At 47.9% G+C, this 19,547-nt stretch overlaps 1 protein-coding gene across 2 annotated transcripts in view; it reads left to right on the forward strand.

Moving 5' to 3' along the window:
• The window catches only part of RAB6A (RAB6A, member RAS oncogene family), a 54,612-nt gene extending 35,188 nt beyond the window's left edge, over positions 1-19,424 (forward strand). Inside the window, exons 3-8 of one of the 2 annotated variants that reach the window (XM_062639238.1) lie at positions 1,482-1,535; positions 2,829-2,934; positions 5,268-5,379; positions 6,326-6,419; positions 16,057-16,123; positions 18,808-19,424. In XM_062639238.1, coding sequence (XP_062495222.1) covers positions 1,482-1,535; positions 2,829-2,934; positions 5,268-5,379; positions 6,326-6,419; positions 16,057-16,123; positions 18,808-18,872 — 498 coding nt within the window. In that variant the 3' untranslated portion in view covers positions 18,873-19,424. Of the gene's footprint in view, positions 1-1,481; positions 1,536-2,828; positions 2,935-3,002; positions 3,109-5,267; positions 5,380-6,325; positions 6,420-16,056; positions 16,124-18,807 lie in introns of both variants that reach the window. The other variant, XM_062639237.1, reaches the window with a different exon arrangement.
• Positions 19,425-19,547: the final 123 nt, after the last annotated feature.

Genomic DNA, 19,547 nt, shown 5'->3' on the forward strand with positions numbered 1-19,547 from the left:
AGATTAACTGAGCTTTAGTTATAGCTGGTGACCTCGTGTGTGCACAAACCTTTGTGTTGCAGCAGATGTGAAGATGTCCACTTTAGCTTTAATGAATCATACAATCCCAGAGTGGTTTGAATTGGAATGAACCTCAAAGCTCATCCAGTCTCAACCCCTGCCACGGGCAGGGACACCTTCCACTGGAGCAGCTTGCTCCAAGCCCCTGTGTCCAACCTGGCCTTGAACACTGCCAGGGATGGGGCAGCCACAGCTTCATTGATGTTAAACCTTGGGAACACATTCCCTGCACACCCCGCTCCATGTGCATGTGGTGTTACAAGATCCCTGTAAGAGGTTTTGACGTTTCTCTCTCCCCATTCAATGCTCCCCCCAAAACCAAGAGTCTGGGAACCAGCAGCTGCACGGGGTTGTAAGAAGTGGAGTCAAAAATGCCAAGCAAATGAGTAACATGTGTGGGAAGCAGAACCTTTTCCTGAGCTGACCTCTGAGCTCAACGGCTGCCCCTTTCCTGACAAAAGGATTGCAGGGAATAAAGCATCCCGACTGCAGCTATGTAACCACGTGGGAAACAGCCTGCATCCCTTTGGCATAAGGAATGTACATCATGTGGTGGGGATAAGATGGGATCCAACTGCGGCGAGCACAGCTCAGGCCCCTAAATACACCTATTTCTCCTTAGGAGCTGACTGGATTCCCATGGAGCGGATCCCTGTTACCTCACAGACAGGCTTTTTCTCTTTTTAATGGGGGATTTGCTAAATCACTGCTGCCATGGTATTCCCTATGGATACTGGAATGGATACTGGGACGCAAACACCTCCAGGTTTCATAGAATCATGCAAAAGTTAGGGCTGGAAAGGACATTAAAGCTCCTCCAGCTCCAACCCCTGCCACGGGCAGGGACCCCTTCCACTAGAGCAGCTTGCTCCAAGCCCCCATGTCCAACCTGACCTTGAACACTGCCAGGGATGGGGCAGCCACAGCTTCTCTGGGCACCCTGTGCCAGCGCCTCAGCACCCTCACAGGGAAGAGCTTCTGCCTAAGAGCTCAGCTCAGTCTCCCCTTGGGCAGGTTCAAGCCATTCCCCTTGTTCTGTCATCCCATAACATTAAAATAGATGAATATATTGTGCAGTCAGGAAGAATATGGTGTGCTTTGATACCCTGGTTCAGCTGAGGGATGTTGCCTTAGGTCATCTGCATAAAGATCCTTGCTGATACCCATCTGTATGGATTCAGCTGTCAATGTGCAGAAGCTGAAGTTAATATTAACACCTTTTTGTGCTTTGAGATGTTGTTCTGGTTATGGATATTAAGGAAACTGCTTATTGAATCGTACAGGTAGTTTCATCTTGAAGAAAACCAGTGTATGTTTCTTGCAGAGGTGCTGCATTCCGTGGTGGCAGGAACGTTTCTGCCCTGGGAATCATCACCACTGTTCTGACATTTAATTTAAGAGCTTTTTTCCTTTTCTTACAGGCAACAATTGGCATCGACTTCTTATCGAAAACCATGTATCTGGAGGATCGAACAGTGAGTAAGAGTTTTGTGCCCTTCTCTATGTACAGTAGGAATGAGGATCAGCATCTGTTGTAATTGTGCAGCCCACAGTTGTGAGATCACTTGGAAGCACAGACTGAGCAGCATCTACCAGCTGCTTCCAGACTGACAAGGGCTGTGGAGACAGCTCCCTGCTCTGTTTGGGGCAATGGGAAATCACCTCTTGGTTCATGAGTGCCATTGACACGTGGCAGAAGGTGCTGCAGTGTCATCCTCTTTGGAGAAAGAGATACGGATGGTTTGAGGGGTGCAGAATGATGGGAATGTGGAGGAGGGGACCATGCTTACCCCTTCAGGTTCTGATGTCAAAAGACTGAAGGATGAAATACAAATGTTTCTAGTTAATAGCTCAATATTAATGTTACTGGTTTAAAAAGAAGGTTGCCTTTAATAATGATCCACAAACAGTGCTTGTTTCTCAGCTTGGCGCAGTTCTAGCTCCCCAGTGAAATGACTCCTGTGGTGAAGCAAGCCTGTGGTTTCAATGAGCTCAGATTCTTAATGAAGGCATTCAGAGTTGTGCTATTTGCAGAAGCAAATTGTGCAGAGCTGCAGAAGCTCCTGGGCTTGTAGAAACCCCCAATCAATGCGATTGCATTGAAAGTGCTTGAGCAATGAGATGTTCTTTCCTTTCCCATCTTGCCATATGTGTTGCTTTCAGTATATCCTGCCTTTTCTTTCAGAACCTTGATGGTAAGAGACAGCCTCATTTAGGTGCATGTTACTTTGCAGTGTGGCTAAGGCATAAATAGAGAGTGATAGCATTTTATCCTTCTCGATAAAAAAAGCACATTAGAAGCTTTTCCAGTGCTTTGACAGCAGTGAAAGGCTCTTCCATTAGAAATGGATGATGGATGTGGTCTGATTTTTCCACCACCAAGTTGCTGGAGGTTCCCTGGGTGAGGATGACAGCAGAGCAGGAAAACCTTGAGGAGGCAGAACCACAGGTGAACATGAAGTTTTCCTGTTGGTGCTCTCAGTTTCAAAGCTGAGCAGGTTCATTCCTCCCCTCTGGAAGTCTTTTTTTTACATAGCAGAAACCCGAGGTAGCTGCACATCCAGCCCTTTGGCTCCTGCTGGCGCTCGGGAGCGCTCCTCGGGAAGCTCCCAATCATCTCCTGCATGATTATCATTTTTATTTAGCTTTTTTTTTGTTTGTTTGTTTGTTAGTTTCCTTTTTTTTTTTCTTCTTTTCAAAAGTAAAATTTCTTTCTTCTTTCATTTTTTGTGGCAGTTTGGCTTTTTTTCATTTTCTCCCACCCACAGATCAGGTTGCAGCTGTGGGATACCGCGGGTCAGGAACGTTTCCGTAGCCTCATTCCCAGTTACATCCGTGACTCTGCTGCTGCTGTAGTAGTTTACGATATCACAAGTAGGTATTTTGGCACTGGCTTTGACCTTTGTTCTTATTTTTCTTGCTTGTTTGACTGATTTTGTTAGGTACGGTTGCAATTATGGGACACAGCAGGTCAAGAACGGTTCAGGAGCTTGATTCCTAGCTACATTCGTGACTCCACTGTTGCAGTTGTTGTTTATGATATCACAAGTGAGTGGGGGGAATTCTGCATTTCTAATCCTCTGCCCCTTTTCATCCTTTAGCTTAGCTTTGCATGTCCTGTCGCAGCCATCTGCTTGTCCTCCATTCTGGCATGACAAACCAAGGTGTTTTCTTTCACTCGAGTCCAATTTGAAGCTGGCCACCTGATTGCTGCTGTTGTAGTGTATAAACTGTCTTCCAAACAGCAGTTTGTAACCTTTTCCTGTCACGTTCTTGAATCCTGGCTGGTCTTGTTGCACTTTCCCCTCTTTCATCTGCTTTTTTGATCATAATATCACTATGACTTTTGATCTCAACCACCTGAATCATGTTCATAGATAACTGGATTCTGAAATGAGAGACTTTGCACTGATAGCTGTAGCTTGCTTCACTCCATTTACCCTCTCCCCCCCCCAAAACAATCTGGGCATGGGCTGGGGGGGGAAATGCATTAACATCACATTTCCATTTTGAATCAGTCGCTTTCCCATTCTGCAGTATGGAAAACTTCACCACTAAGCCCTTATCTTTTAACAATTGCTCTTTCATTTCTTACTAAGGTATGTATATTTTTGTGAACTAAAATATTAGTGCTTTTTTCAAGCCTTCTCTTTCTGTCCCTCCCCTCAGTCCAGAGCCCCCCTAACTTACCAGCCTTCTGCATTCACAAACACTGATTTAGGAGAATTAAACCTTCAGCCACTTTCATGCTAAACCAGAATCGGCCACCAACAATGGCCTGATTCTATCTAAATGCAAAATGCTTGTTCTTTGATTTATAGATACTGGAGGATTACAGCAGGAATGTGGGTTTTACCTATTAAAGCTTTAATTGTTAAAAATAGTGCTTTTATTTGAGCTCGAAGCACAGGTTAGCTGTGAACTTGGATATATTTGTACTGACCTGGCAAATTGGGTATTGCCAAGTAGTAAAATGAAGAATTCAGGCACTGGGAAGTGATCACACCTTGGCTGTCGAGCACACTATATATTGCTATGCAGTAGAAGCCATTAAACCAATCAGTACTCCTCAGGAATTGCTGCAGAGCCTCCCCTCTTTAAGTACTGAGAACTGCTTTGGCAGTTCAACTGTATTTCACATCGCTCCCTAGCAGATGCTGAGCTCCACATGGCCCCTATACATCTGGTTTATCCTTGTGGGATGCAACATTTCCAACAATAAACTGTTTCATTGGGTCATTTTAGCTTTGTGAAATTCTTATGTTGCAGCTTTTAAGGAGGAATCACAAAATCCCAGAGTGGTTTGGGTTGAAGGGACCTTAAAGCTCCTCTAGTTTCAACCCCTGCCACGGGCAGGGACCCCTTCCACTGGAGCAGCTTGCTCCAAGCCCCTGTGTCCAACCTGGCCTTGAACACTGCCAGGGATGGGGCAGCCACAGCTTCTCTGGGCACCCTGTGCCAGCGCCTCAGCACCCTCCCAGGGAAGAGCTTCTGCCTAAGAGCTCAGCTCAGTCTCCCCTCGGGCAGGTTAAAGCCATTCCTCTTGGCCTGGCCCTACAGGCCCTTGTAAATCATGAAGAAAGAGGGTCTGTGCATGGGTTAAATTTGTATTTCTGGTGCTGTACAAATGATTTGGGAACTATTTTGAGCGTTCAGTGGTACAGGAGTTGTTAGTGTGTTGTTTAACCCTGAAACACCCTAGAGAGCATCCTGAGCCATGCAAGGTAAATGTGATTAATCTGTAGAAAACCTGTAGCTGGTATTAGGTACTCTTGAGAAGCCATGAACCTGTAGGAACCTCTTGCTGTAGCTGCACAGGTCATAAGCAGTGTAGAATGCACTATCACCTCAATCCCCTTTCTCTCTATAAACTATTTTATGTTGAACTAAACAAGAGGGGAACTGGTTTAAACCCCAGTGATGCTCATCTCAGTTTAGACAGTGGCAAAACCAAGCTCTAGCTCGACTCGACTCCCTGGCTTTGAATTCACCTGTAGTGAGGTGAATTTGAAGCCCATTTGAAATGACCACCAAAGCTTTTGTATCATTCAGTGTGGGAGACTAAGGGTTTCACTTGCTGATTCTTCATCACCCTGTTACGCCAATTCCAGAGGCTATGAAGCTTTCATTTGGGCTTTAGAGATGTGTTTACCGGGGATCTGTGAGGAATTCCTGCAGTGACAAATCCTCTCCATGTTCTCTGTTAGATGTAAACTCGTTCCAGCAAACGACAAAATGGATTGATGATGTGAGAACGGAAAGGGGCAGCGATGTCATCATCATGCTGGTGGGGAATAAAACAGATCTAGCAGATAAGAGGTATGGAGGAATCCCTCGTCTTCCAAGTGCTGTTGTGAACCTGCTGCTCTTTGCTCCTAGACAGCTATTGTGAAAAGGATGTATTAGTTCCCAAATGCTGAAGCTTGTTTTGACTGTGCTGGAGATGGCTGTGACGAGAGACATCTTCGTTGTAAATCCTTCATTTGGTTAAGCACAAGTTGCCAGTGAAGGAGCTGAGCCACTGTCACCAGCTTGTTCAGGTGACAGAATGGAATGTCAGCTACAACCTGGGTCAGCGCATGAATAACCTAAAATCAGTATGGAATTATGGAATGCTCCATCCCTGGCAGTGTTCAAGGCCAGGTTGGACAGAGCCTTGGGTGCCATGGTTTAGTGTGAGGTGTCCCTGCCCATGGCAAGGGGGTTGGAACTGGATGATCTTAAGGTCCTTTCCAACCCAAACCATTCTATGATTCTATTCAATGATGACAGATATTCCTACTTAATACATTTGCTCAGCTATCAATGATAGGTGCAACTGGTCCTCCCTTCTGAAACCCTTCAGGGGTTTTCATAAGTTGGAAAACTGAAGCATTCTCCTAGAAGTTGAGCATCTTCAGCTTTTGCTGCTGTTGCTGCTGCTTTTGGGTTTATAGTATTCATAGAATCATAGAATAATTTGGGGTTGGAGGGGACCTTAAAGCTCCTCCAGTTCCAACCCCTGCCACGAGCAGGGACCCCTTCCACTAGAGCAGCTTGCTCCAAGCCCCTGTGTCCAACCTGGCCTTGAACACTGCCAAGGATGGGGCAGCCACAGCTTCTCTGGGCACCCTGTAGCAGTGTCCAGCTGCACTTGAATTTGAAACCATGAAATGCTTTCAGAACTGCACTGATGCAGTCACCTTTTGGGGTTAAAAACAAAAATCTGAATGTTCAAGCTGTTTGTCTGTGTTTTTTATTCCTAATTCTGTGTTATCTTCCCCAGACAAGTGTCCATTGAGGAAGGAGAAAGAAAAGCCAAAGAGCTGAATGTAATGTTCATTGAAACTAGTGCAAAAGCAGGATACAATGTAAAACAGGTGAGTAACCACAGCAGGCACAACACTACTTCTGTTAATGCACCATTGTGGAAACAGAGCTTCTCTGGGCATTGGAAAGCCTTTGCAGAGGGTCTCAGGGGGACATTTGTAGTCCACATATCACAGGCACCATCTCAGAGTTGAATTGTTGGCTGAGGTTCAGAAGAGGATCCCTGACCTTGCAGCAAAGGTCTTGGAATCTCTTTCCCCTTAGAAGAGAGGAGTTGTAGAAGGGAAATCCTTCCTGGATCTTTGATAATTCAGATTTGGTGTTTAGATTGAAGGGATTAAGGCATGAGCCAAAAAGTTGGGGAAAAAGAAGTCCTAGGATTGTTTCTGGTGCCAGTTCAGTGAATGAACATGGGCACAGCAGTCAAGGAGGAATGTGATGCCTTAAATGTACAGTGGTGCTTCCACTGTACAGTGAGACAGTGGAAACTGGTGTTTCCACTCTGGAAGGCCCTGAAAGTGTGAGTCAATGTTCTTGGAGAGCCAAAGCTATTTACTTCTGGTAGGTGATGAGTTGCTTTTGAATAGGGGAAAGCAGGGAGAGGATGCAACTGCAATAAAATTAGGTTTCGTGTTGTGGGATGAGCTGAGACCTTTTGCATTGTGACATGGTAAATGGGGTTTTAGCACTTGTGTTAATGAAGATAAATCACTTGACAAACAGTGAACGGGTGAGAGTAGTAAACACTGAGGAACTGATCTGGTGTTGACAGGGAAGAAATGTTGTGATCACAAATAGGCTTTCCAGAATCACTGTCACTGTTTTCAGTTGGTAGGGACCAGAGCAGAGCTGCTCCAACCCTTACAGGAGCTCCATGGCCTCCACTGGCCTCGCTCCAACAGCTCCACGTCCCTCTTGTGCTGCTGCCCCAGAGCTGGATCAGGGCTGCAGGGGGGGTCTCCCCAGAGCACAGCAGAGGGTCAGGATCCCCTCCCTGAGCTGCTGCTCACGCTCTGGGGGTGCAGCCCAGCACACGGGGGGGTTCTGGGCTCAAGCACACACTGAAGCCGGGTCATGGGGAGCTTCTCCTCACCCAACGCCCCAAGTCCTTCTCCTCAGGCTGCTCCATCCAGTCTCCCCCAGCCTGGGTTTGTGCTGGGGATTGCCCTGATCCAGGGGCAGGACCTTGCCCTTGGCCTGGTTGAGCTCCACGAGGTCCACACGGTCCCACCTCTCCAGCCTGGCCAGGTCCCTCTGGATCCCATCCCTTCCCTCCAGTGTCACTGCACCACAGAGCTCGGTGGCATCAGCAAACCTGCTGAGGGTGCTGGATCCCACTATCAGTGTCACCACTAAAGATGTTGAACAGTGCTGGTCCCAGCACTGGCCCTTGAGGAACACCACTCATCACTGGTCTTCACTTGGACATCAAGCTGTGGACCACAGTTCTCTGAGAGCAATCATCCAGCCAATTCCTTATCCACACTGTGGTCCATCCATCAAATCCTTGTCTCTCCCAGTTTAGAGCCAAGCATTCCTAACATGAGGCAAGAGAGCTAGAGGCAAGATTCTAGGAGATCATGAATTGAGAGTGAGTGGTGTCCATCCTTCCTGACTCAGTGCACAGTGGGATACTGCTGCTTCATTGATGGAGCAATTTCTCACATGGAGTCATGGCCCTTAAAGTATTTGCTCCTTATGGTGGGAGGAAATGCAGCAGTGCAAGAGGTAGAAGACATTTGTTCCTGGGCATCCCCACACAGCAAACTCATGCACACATGTGTATGTACATAATCCCACGTGTTTTTTGCCTATGTAGTTACACAAACAGTTTGTGTGCAGTTGTATCAGTTACTAAAACAGGCTTATAAATGACTTTGTACATTGTAGCCAGGACTAAAAGGTCTGTTATTAAAATGTCTCTTGACTTTGTATATTAGGAGCAACATTATTCCCTACATAATGGAATAATGAGATGTCTTAACACAGTGCTGTGTTTCAGTGCATTAGTGAGCATGAAAGTGTTTGGTCCCAGGGTCCCCAATTATCCTGCCACAACACAGAGGCTGGTTTGTAATTCAGGCTTGGATCCCATGCTGGAATTCTTAATGTTTACTGAGACTGCAGGGGGTGAGCTTGAGAGCAGTGGCCTGGCTGAGAGGAATGATTTACACATCCCAGCCTGGTTTGGGTTGAAGGGACCTTGAAGCTCATCCAGTCCCAACCCCTGCCACGGGCAGGGACCCCTTCCACTGGAGCAGCTTGCTCCAAGCTCCTGTGTCCAACCTGGCCTTGAACACTGCCAGGGATGGGGCAGCCACAGCTTCTCTGGGCACCCTGTGCCAGCGCCTCAGCACCCTCCCAGGGAAGAGCTTCTGCCTAAGAGCTCAGCTCAGTCTCCCTTCAGGCAGGTTAAAGCCATTCCCCTTGGCCTGGCCCTACATCCCTTGTCCCAAGCCCCTCTCCAGCTTTTCTGCAGCCCCTTCAGGCACTGGAGCTGCTCTCAGGTCTCCCCTTCAGGAGCCTTCTCTTCTCCAGGCTGCCCCAGCCCAGCTCTCTCAGCCTGGCTCCAGAGCAGAGGGGAAGAGAGGACACATCTTGTATTCCTGTGCCTGTGGCCCATTGTGGCAGTAGATACTGTCATTTACATGCTTTGTAAAGCCACCGCAGCCTCCATCAAGAGGGATGGGAGCTCCATTTACTCCCTGATGAAGGAGCTAACTTTGCCTTTCTGTGTTTTATGCTGAAGCCATTGGGGGATTTTCCTAATGAGATTGTGAAAGCATAAAGCCATTTCTGTAGCTGCGGCCTCACTTGCTCACTCTCTAGAGACAACTCTTGGTTGGGTAATGGAGGTCTAGACAAATCATGCCTCTGATTTTAATTGCCAGGTTACATGCTGCAAGACTTGCTGCTCTGAGAAAATAGGGTAGGTAATGCAGCTCCAAGCGAAACAGGGTGGTGGTGGTAAGCTGGATGCTAATTCCTGCTATTAAATAGAAGATTTAGTGTGGAGAGACATAAAGCTTGTTCTTTGTTAACATTAAGAAATAGGAGTATCTAAAACCTGCATCATATTTCAAGTGGGTACTTGATATAATGTAGAAACTTGTCAGAATGGGGCAAGAGGACAGGTTTTAAGTGACCTCATTCTCTGTGCACAATATTGAACCACAAAGACACGGGGGGTGGTTGAATAAGAGCTAAAAATGGATTTTTCTGCTCAGTTTTGATCCCATGTTGCGGGCAGGGATTGGGATTTGCAGAAACTTCAAAGCTCTCCTGTGCTGCAGAGCATTTGGAGCTCTCACTTTCAATTAGTTTCATAAGTAACTGTTGAAACAGTTCCCAAAGGAGAAGACTTTTAATACCATTATTTCCTAGTTGTGTTTCCTTGCAGCTTCTCTATTTGGTCTGAGTTTATGTTACTAACTTGTCATGAATTCTTCCCTAATGAAATGGGAACAACTCCATCACTGTGCTCTGGTGAGCCCCCACTTGCAGCACTGTGTGCAGTTCTGGGGTCCTCAACATAAAAAGGACATGGAGCTGCTGGAACAAGTCCAGAGGAGGCCACGAGGATGCTCAGGGGCTGGAGCAGCTCCTGTATGGAGCCAGGCTGAGAACATTGGGGCTGTTGAGCCTGGAGAAGAGAAGCTGCGTGGAGACCTCAGAGCAGCTTCCAGTGTGTGAAGGGGGCTGCAAGGATGCTGGGGAGGGACTCTTCATCAGGGACTGCAGTGATAGGACAAGGGGTGATGGGTTCAAACTGAAACAGGGGAAGTTCAGGTTGGAGATAAGGCAGAAGCTCTTCCCTATGAGGGGGCTGAGGCACTAGGATGGGTTGCCCAGGGAAGTTGTGAATGCTCCATCCCTGGCAGTGTTCAAGGCCAGGTTGGACACAGGGGCTTGGAGCAAGCTGCTCTGGTGGAAGGTCCCTGCCTGTGGCAGGGGTTGGAGCTGGATGGGCTTTAAGGTCCCTTCCAAGCCAAACCAGGCTGTGGTTCTATAAATAACCTTCCCATAACCTGTATAAATTGTCTCTTTAATAAGCTGAAGGCAAATTTGACCTTCCCCATGCTGATATCTTCTATCCACAATCGATTCTGATGCTGCAGGGCAATTACTGTCTGAGTTAATTTTCACACAGGAGTTTGAATTCCAAATGAAAACTCTTGTATTTAATTAATCAAATTATTATAATCAAGTTTAAAATGAACAGGTTATTTTACATACCAATTCCAGCTTTTGACTACATCTAATGAAGCACACTGATGTAAAAATTAACAGTACCTTCTGCCAGATAGGGAATACTAATGTCAAAGTGAGTCTTGGACTAGTTCTCGAGTCATTGACTTGTCCATCAGGGGTAGGTTCAGATTTAGCATTGACTTTAGCAGCTTTGATACCGAGTCCAAAACTGCTGACACAACACTGTTGTTCCCAGCACAAAATCCTTCTGCTGGATCTAAATCCCATGCTCTGGGTTAATGGTAGGGAATGAGACAAGCTAACACAGAAAGAGACTTGGGATGAAGCTGAGCCCTCCATCCTCCATTGTTGGCTTCTTTGCATTTCATAGAATCATAGAATAGTTAGGGTTGGAAAGGACCTTAAGATCATCTAGTTCCAACCCCCCTGCCATGGGCAGGGACACCCCCTTCTCTTTGAGGTTTTGGTTTCTGTGCAGTGTCTGCTGTAGACTTTGATGTTACCAGTGCCAGAGCGAGCTCTGCTTTAACTGATGCCTCACCTCTGGCCCACCAGAGCTTCCTGGCTTTCTTTCCATGTTATCTTTCAGCTCAGAGATGTGAATTCCAGCCTCACCTGTGTGCAGGCAAGATCTGGAGATGCCACGGGGAGCACACTTGCCTTCACAGCCCTAGGGCTGGCTGCAAGGTAGGGTTAGCAGGAGCAGAGGCAGCCCAGGGATGCCGTGGGGCTCCAGCCAGTCCCATGACCTCAATCCAGTTGTGGTGAGACGTGGAGGAATGATGTCATCTCACAGTCTTCTTGTAAGCATGGAATGGTTTGGGATGAAGGGACCTTAAAGCTCCTCCAGCTCCAGCTCCCTGCCATGGGCAGGGACACCTTCCACTAGAGCAGCTTGCTCTCAGTTTATGACTTCTCTGGCATTTCTTTACCCCAGCCATGGAGCTGAGGAGCTGCTGGGATGAGCCTCATCTCTTGGAGCTGCCCACTGTCAGAGCAGGTTGTAGCATACAGCTGCTGGGTACTGCTGCATCTCTTACAGAGTCCTACAAACTCCCTGGTCTTCCTTGCTTTGGGGAGGGGATGTTGAAGGAAAAATGAGTGGATGATATTCCAGAATAGAACTGCTGCTGAGAGTGTTATTCTGGGGTTAAATTGATGCAGTAGAAGGGAAGAATACTGGCTTTTGGATCCTGCATGTTCCAGCAGACTGATGGCCAGGGGAGCCCTAAGACTGAGAAGTAGATAACTTGCTTCGTTTAGTGCAGAGACTCCTAGACTCTGATTCATTTCATTTGTCAGCCCTGCATAAGCTTTACAAGCCTTTAAGATTCATGCTCTCCCTCAGCAGTCTGTGTTTCAGGGAATCTCATTGTTAGGCTCTGCACTGCATGCCCAGAATGTGTCAGCCTTCGTTTTGCTGTCCTGGAGAGAGGAGGGAGAGCCCTGAAGACCTCCTTAGAGCAGGACCTGGCACACTCCACACTGGCTCTCAAAGAGCCACAGGCTGAATATGGGATTTGGCAGCCAGACTTTCTCACGGCAGTAGCTAAAGGCCTCTGGAGTAACCCTGTTCTCACAGAGCTGGCTGCATCCCCCTGCTTGGCTCCTTCTCCTCTTGTGCTTTGATTCCTGTCTATCCAATGGGCAGGAATGACTCCGACTTGCACTGCTCCCCTCGGAGAATGGGAATTAGGGGAAGGGGTTTGTTTGCTTTGCATTAGGGAGCAGGTTTCTTGCCTGGCTTTTCCACGTGGGCAGTGATCCTCCTGTCCTTTCCATCTTGCTGCAGGAGTGGTACAGTGAGGACTGGGATAGGCCTCCGGTTTGTGACACTGATCCGGTGGGGATTTCGTAGCTGGAGGAGGAGGGGGAAAGGCACAGACTGCAAATGAGTGAAATTCAGTGGTGAGGGATGAGGGTTTGTCTTGTTTATCAGGGTTTAATCAGGAAGGAGGTTCAGGATTCAGTGCTGACAGAGACTGCGTGTGGCTCTTATTCATTCACACAGCTGTGTTTTGTCCCTGCCTGTGGCAGGGGGTTGGAACTGGGTGATCTTTAAGGTCACTTCCAAACCCAAACCAGTCTGGGATTCTGGGATTTGACAGCTGCCTTGGGAAAAAAGTCTTGAATGCTCACCAATACATATGTTTTTATACATACACACACACATGCACTGGTACTCAGACATGGAATCCTGGCATGGTTTGTGTTGGAAGAGACCTTAAAGCTCATCCAGTTCCAACTGGGTCCTGAATCTCCTTCCTGATTAAACAAGGCAGGGACCCCTTCCACTGGAGCAGCTTGCTCCAAGCCCCTGTGTCCAACCTGGCCTTGAACACTGCCAGGGATGGGGCAGCCACAGCTTCTCTGGGCACCCTGTGCCAGCGCCTCAGCACCCTCCCAGGGAAGAGCTTCTGCCTAAGAGCTCAGCTCAGTCTCCCCTCGGGCAGGTTAAAGCCATTCCCCTTGGCCTGGCCCTACAGGCCCTTGTCCCAAGCCCCTCTCCAGCTTTCCTGCAGCCCCTTCAGGCACTGGAGCTGCTCTCAGGTCTCCCCTTCAGGAGCCTTCTCTTCTCCAGGCTGCCCCAGCCCAGCTCTCTCAGCCTGGCTCCAGAGCAGAGCTGCTCCAGCCCTCGCAGCATCTCCATGGCCTCCTCTGGCCTCACTCCAACAGCTCCATGTCCCTCTTGTGCTGCTGCCCCAGAGCGCAGCAGAATGGGAGAAGACACCCTTTTAAGACACCTATATATACGTATATACATTATATTATAGATGTATACATGTATATCTGCAACCTCCTGCCACATTTGTGGTGAGCTAAGCCTGCTGGCTGAGGTGCTGCAGGCACTGTGCAGCACTGAGCCCCTGTGTTGAATGCTCCTTCCTAAGCATCATGAAGTTTCCCTAATTGGATTTGTGCACATATGTTGTGGCTGATAAGCAGAAGGTTAATAAGGAAGAAAGTTGATTTTCTTAGTTGCCAAATTCCTTTTTTTAGTCAAATAATTAGAGGAGAAATACTGCTAAAGGCAGGATTTTATGCCTGGGCTTACTGTAAAGGAAGGATTATGGTATTTTCAACACTTAGCCTTTCTGTCAGCAGCTTGGTTTAAATAAAGTAATTCCAGTGGGTTCCCAGCAGCTGAGGCTTTTAAGGCTCCCCACCCCTCCCCTCTATAAACTGCATCCCTCACTTTCTACTATTATACAATGGGGAAATACATGGTTAAGCTGCCCACAGTTTAAAGCCATTTGGGGCTTTTTAATGCTTATTCCATGTAGGCTCTCCAAATGTATGATGCTAGCAAAGAGCTATATGAATTGATGCTTTTCCGTCTTCCTATCAGAGCAAAGATGGCAACCAGCCTAATTTAGGCAAGGTCTGGTAGGATTATGCCAGACTGTTGCACATCCAGCCTTAAAAGTGACTGGGAGGGTTTTTTTTTCTCTCCCAAACCTTCTGGGTCAAAATGATTCTTTAAAAGTGTAGTGTATGAGCAGAAAAAGCCATGTATTGAAAGGGTGGGGAAGCAAATTTACTCCATCCTCTTATTATTTCTCTATCAGCAGGAAAATGTGTGTTAGAGGAATGAGATGTTGAACAGATCTTCCCCTCCAGAGCTAATAGGGATTGATGTAGTGGTGCACCAGAGAGGAGCAGGGTTTACCATAGCATGTGTGCACTGACAACACAACAGGCCTTCTGAAAGCCTAACTGTTGATGGTGTTTGGGTATTCTCCAGTGCAGCCTGGTTCTCTGATCCCTTTTTCCTGTGTTTTTTTGCCTCCCAGAAGCCACAAAGTTCTTTTTCTTTCATAAAATTGAAATTGAGATCCTGAAATCATCCTGGGAGAGCTCGCTGGATGCTGAACACTGGGAGAGCAAAAGTAATTCTAGGGACAAAGTCAGTAAAGAAGGAAAGTCAGAACCTTCTGTTCCCAGACGTGATCGAGTCAGGATTTATGTTGAAGACTGTTAAAGGCAAAGAAGACATCGAGGCTGCAAAGAGCTTGTGGGTTCAAATCACTGAATCCCAGAGTGGTTTGGGTTGGAAGGGACCTTAAAGCTCATCCACTTCCAGTCCTCTGCCTAGCATCTCATCTCAGTCTCCCCTCGGGCAGGTTAAAGCCATTCCCCTTGGCCTGTCCCTACAGGCCCTTGTCCAAAACCCCTCTCCAGGTTTCTTGTACCCCCTTTAGGCATTGGAACACTGGATGAAGTTCTGAGTCCTGGATTATGTGCAGACAGGAAATACATGGTAGTGACAATGTCTGTGATGGTGTAAAAATATGGAGGCAGTGTATGTCAGATGGTCATGTCTGGGTATGGATCAGACTCTACTAGGGTTGTTCTTCAAAGGCAAGGAACAGTTAGGTGGTCAGTTGAAAACCCTGGTGAATAGTAAGGGCATGATGCATCCTTCCATCTGTCTGATCCATTCTGTCCTTCCATTTTTGCTGAGACACATGAAAAGAAGAACATTGGTGTTGAAATCTGTGTGGTTCTTACCAAGTAGCATGGCAGGGTGTCAGAGAAGTCGCTCAGCTGAAGGACATTCCTTAACTGGGCTGTTGTGTGCAGGAGGAGGCAGACCCCTGTGGGCTCAGGAGAGCCAAGTGGATGCTCACACATTCACAGTGGGCACATCTGTAGACTGTCACCCAGAGAGCTGGGGGAAAGCCACATGCTGGGAACCAGGAGCTGAGCCTTGGGGCTAAGGTAGGGAATGCAGGAGGGGGAATTGGTCCTGTTCAGTCTCACTTGGTGGAATCAAACTGTGAAGAGATGCTGGAGCTGAGGTCTTGCTGGGAAACTGGAGACAAGTGTTCCAGTGAGAGGTGGAACAGCTGCTGTGGGATTGCTGGCTCCTGTTCCGAGCAGGATCATGATGATGGGGCAGGTACCAAAAGTCAAGGACACTCAGAAAAGGACTGGAAACTTCCTGAAAGGAAGATCCTTTCTCTGGTTCACAGGGAGCCTGAGCCATAGATAGGTGAAGCCTGGAAGAAGGTGCTTGGGGGGATGTCATTACACACATCCCCTTTTCTGATGCTCTTCTGTATGTACCACCTGGGTCAATGCTGGTGGTAACACAACTCCTGCATGCTGTGTTTGGTTTGGTGTGTCCTGTGTAACCAATACCCTATGGAGGTGTGAAGGTCGAGTTCCCACCTGATACTGGGGAGGTTTTGGGGTCTGTGCACATACGTGAGGTGGAAATGCTGCATTCCAAACAGAGGATATTAGCAGAGAAGGTGGTAGAAGGTTTGCTGCTCGTATCCAGGCACATTTGATGTCTTCACTCCCAACAGAAACGTGGTTTGCCATTTCCTGAGAATAAAGGTTATATTTGGTGTCAGGCTTTTGGTGTCAGTAGTCCCGGAGGACGGATTGAATCACTCTTTGAGCTGTATCAACCGGGTGCACTCTTTCAAGTGGGATTGTTTTGATCTGTTCCCTGTTGCCTTGCAGCTTTTCCGACGTGTGGCAGCTGCCTTGCCTGGAATGGAAAGCACACAAGACAAAAGTAGAGAAGACAGTATCCTTTATGTGTCTGAGCTGAGCCTCAGTGGTGGCAGAGTGCTGCCAGGCGTTACCCTGGACGAGGAAAACTCAGGCTCTGAATAACAAGGCTGAAGAAAGAAGGAGGAGTATCTCTCCTACAGCTCTTGGTCAGCTTCTGGACATCCCAAAATGAGGCTTGAGAGGGGGAATAAGGGCAAGTAACCTTCAAGCCTGAAGTACTGAGGAGGAAAGCTTGGGGCGATAGAAGGCTGGGGCTAGGAGTGGTAAGGATGAAGGGCTCTGCTGTGATGTAGGGGTGCTCGGGGCTATGAATTGAGGCCATAAACATAAGGACAAGTGAATGAAAGCTGAAGGAGAACAACAGGAAGGTGCAGAAAGATGCAGTCAGACACATCCAGAAGGATTCTTTGTGTGGTGTTGGAGCCAATTGGGTGCAGGGAGGGAGGGGGAGACCGGAGTGGGAGAAAACAGTGGCAAAGATGCCTGGAAAAAAACCCAGTGTGGCTCTTGCAGATCCGAGTTGCAGAATCCTGCAATGAGCCAGGTTGGAAGGGATCTCTGTAGTTCCCTTCTCCAAGCCTCCTAGACCTGCTCTGGTGGAAGGTGTCGCTGCCTGTGGCAGGGATTGGAACTGGATGAGCTTTAAGGTCCCTTCAACCCAAACCGGTCTGGGATTCTGTGATTCTGTGCTAGAGCTGGGTGAGCTTTTTTGAGTCACTGAACTTCTTCAGGGCTCTCAGTTTATTTGCAGCAGGGATCACGTAGCTGCCAGCTGGGAAAGGGAGGAGATGTGATGCTTTGGAGAAAGGCTGCAGCAGGAGCTGTAGGAGGAGGACGAGCCTGGTGCTAGAACTACATCTCCTGTAGAGCGTCTGACCCCACAGAGGCAAGGAGCATTTGGGAAGCTGTGGATTGCAGCTAAAGCCCAAGCTTTGTGCATTATGGACTTGATTGAGCCAAAAGGTTTCCTTATGCAGGTCACCAAACCGTTAATGAACAGCAATCTTTATTAATGAGGATGGTGTCAGAATGCACCAGCACTGGACCATGCAGTTTCCATATCAGGGCCTTTGATCACCAGTCTCTAAATGGGACTGCAACAAGGGCACTTTGTGTTTGACTCCCTGCAGACTGCAGATAGCAGGAATTCAATAGGATTGTCTTCCAGGCAGCTGTGCAGGATTAATGGGGGGGGGGGGATTTTCCATAGGCTTCTTTGCACAGCACTGAGGGTTCAAGGATCTTGAACTGCTCGTGCACACTGATGAAGCTGGTGTGGCTCATTTTGAGCATCTCTTGACTTAAATAATAGATTGAGGTTTAGATCAGGCAAATGGACCAAATATTCAAGATGAATTATTGGTCTTTTGTTTCCCTTTTTGTGTTTATTCCCTCCTAACTTCCATAGAAGCACCTTCAAATCCCTAAAGACATAATTTGGAAGTATCAGCTGCATGATACTTTTGCCTCTGTGTTAACTGATAAGAGAAAGGCTTGAGACTTGTGTTAAACCCATGAGTCAGATTCGGGGATTAGAGTTCCAAGCTCCTCCTGTGAAAGGCTATGGAAGTGTTGGAACTGTAGGGCAACCACTGGGAATTCGAGTGCCAAAGGGAGTAGCTTATCAGCAGCCTGCATTAAAGCTGAGTGTGGATGTGGAGTGAGAGGGATGCGCTTGCCAGTTGGATGTGAAGCAGAGAGGAGCAGGAGTTTGTCCTCCCCTGGGTTCCTCTGGGCTCCTGCTGTGTCTGGGGCTTCATTGTTCAGGTGGATCCCTCCAGGGGTGCCTTCCAGCCGTGGGTGCTGCTGGCTGTGCTGGCAGGCTGAATGGAGCATTGATGTGAAGCTGGGGGCTCCCGAGCTGTTACTGGTTCCCTCTGAAAATGGTCATTAGACACTGGTATGGGACAAGAGGAGATCGCTGGTGGTCACTGGGGAAGGGCAGACTCTGGTTAGAGACACAGAATCCCAGACTGGTTTGGGTTGGAAGGGACCTCAAAGCTCCTCCAGCTCCAACCCCTGCCACAGGCAGGGACCCCTTCCACTAGAGCAGCTTGCTCCAAGTCCCTGTGTCCAACCTGCCCTTGAACACTGCCAGGGATGGGGCAGCCACAGCTTCTCTGGGCACCCTGTGCCAGCGCCTCAGCACCCTCCCAGGGAAGAGCTTCTGCCTAAGAGCTCAGCTCAGTCTCCCCTCGGGCAGGTTAAAGCCATTCCCCTTGGCCTGGCCCTACAGGCCCTTGTCCCAAGCCCCTCTCCAGGTCTCCCCTCTGCATTTGGGGTCTGATATTGTTTCTGCTTCTTACTTAAGAACACGTCAAGGCAAAAGGGGCTTCTGAGCCACCTGTACCTTTACTTCAGCTTGAAGCTGGTCTTTTTAAGAGCCTCTTAAAACCCTGTGTGGGTATGTGAATGCTTGCAAAGTGTTTTCACAAGGAGGTGATGGCTTCCCCATCCCTGGCAGTGTTCAAGGCCAGGTTGGACACAGGGGCTTGGAGCAAGCTGCTCTAGTGGAAGGGGTCCCTGCCCGTGGCAGGGGTTGGAGCTGGAGGAGCTTTAAGGTCCCTTCAACCCAAACCACCCTGTGACTGGTTTCAGTGGGAAATACAAACTGAACATTCCCATTCACCTCCTGCTTCGCCTGAGCTTGGTCAGGAAATCGTTGGGAATCTCTTTTCCTTAACTTACTTCCTCCAGTGATTGACATCAAACTGGAAAAGCCTCAAGAGCAGCCTGTCAGTGAAGGAGGCTGCTCCTGCTAATACCACGTGGCTTCTTCCTTGCTCCAGAACATCACTGCTTTCCCTCCCTTTACTCTTCATTGACTGCAGTGTGAATATTGGCTTGAACCTTCCCCTTTCAGTAATAACGTATTGCAGTTCATCGTCGCTGGCTGTCTCGTGGAGATGATCTATTAGCTTCACAAGCACACACACACACAGAGGAAAATGTCAGTGTCTTCATTATTTATAAGAAAAAAACAAAAAAAAAAAAGCCAAAATATTCCAGCATATTCTAGTTATAACTTTAAAAAGGAAAAACCCACAAAAAATAGGTACAATTTCTTAATATTTGTTCCTTTTTTTAATATGTTATGATATTGCACTTTGAAATGATGGCAACTGAGGAAGTTTGGCGTTGGACTTAGAGGAGATGTACGTGCAGAAGAGCGTGTGGGTATCTCAGACCCGTCTGGTTTCTCTTTGATAACCTGGCAATGACTTAGCGAGCAGTCAGGAATGCAAGAGGAGGGTTAAATCCTTACCCTTCTAATAAGAATAAAAGCATTAAACCCAAGCTCTTAAATCTTTTAAGCAGAGATTGACTGGTTTTCAAACCCCCTCCCAATCGGGAGCCAACCTTAAAGGGGGGTTTCAACACCACCAAAGGATTTTTGAGCTCTCGCAAGAGGCAACGGGACCGCAGCTCCAAGAGAG

This window comes from Pezoporus occidentalis, unplaced genomic scaffold (genome assembly GCF_034315485.1).
Source record: "Pezoporus occidentalis ecotype Australia unplaced genomic scaffold, CSIRO_AGI_Poc_V1 ctg6, whole genome shotgun sequence".
Lineage (NCBI taxonomy): Eukaryota > Metazoa > Chordata > Aves > Psittaciformes > Psittacidae > Pezoporus > Pezoporus occidentalis.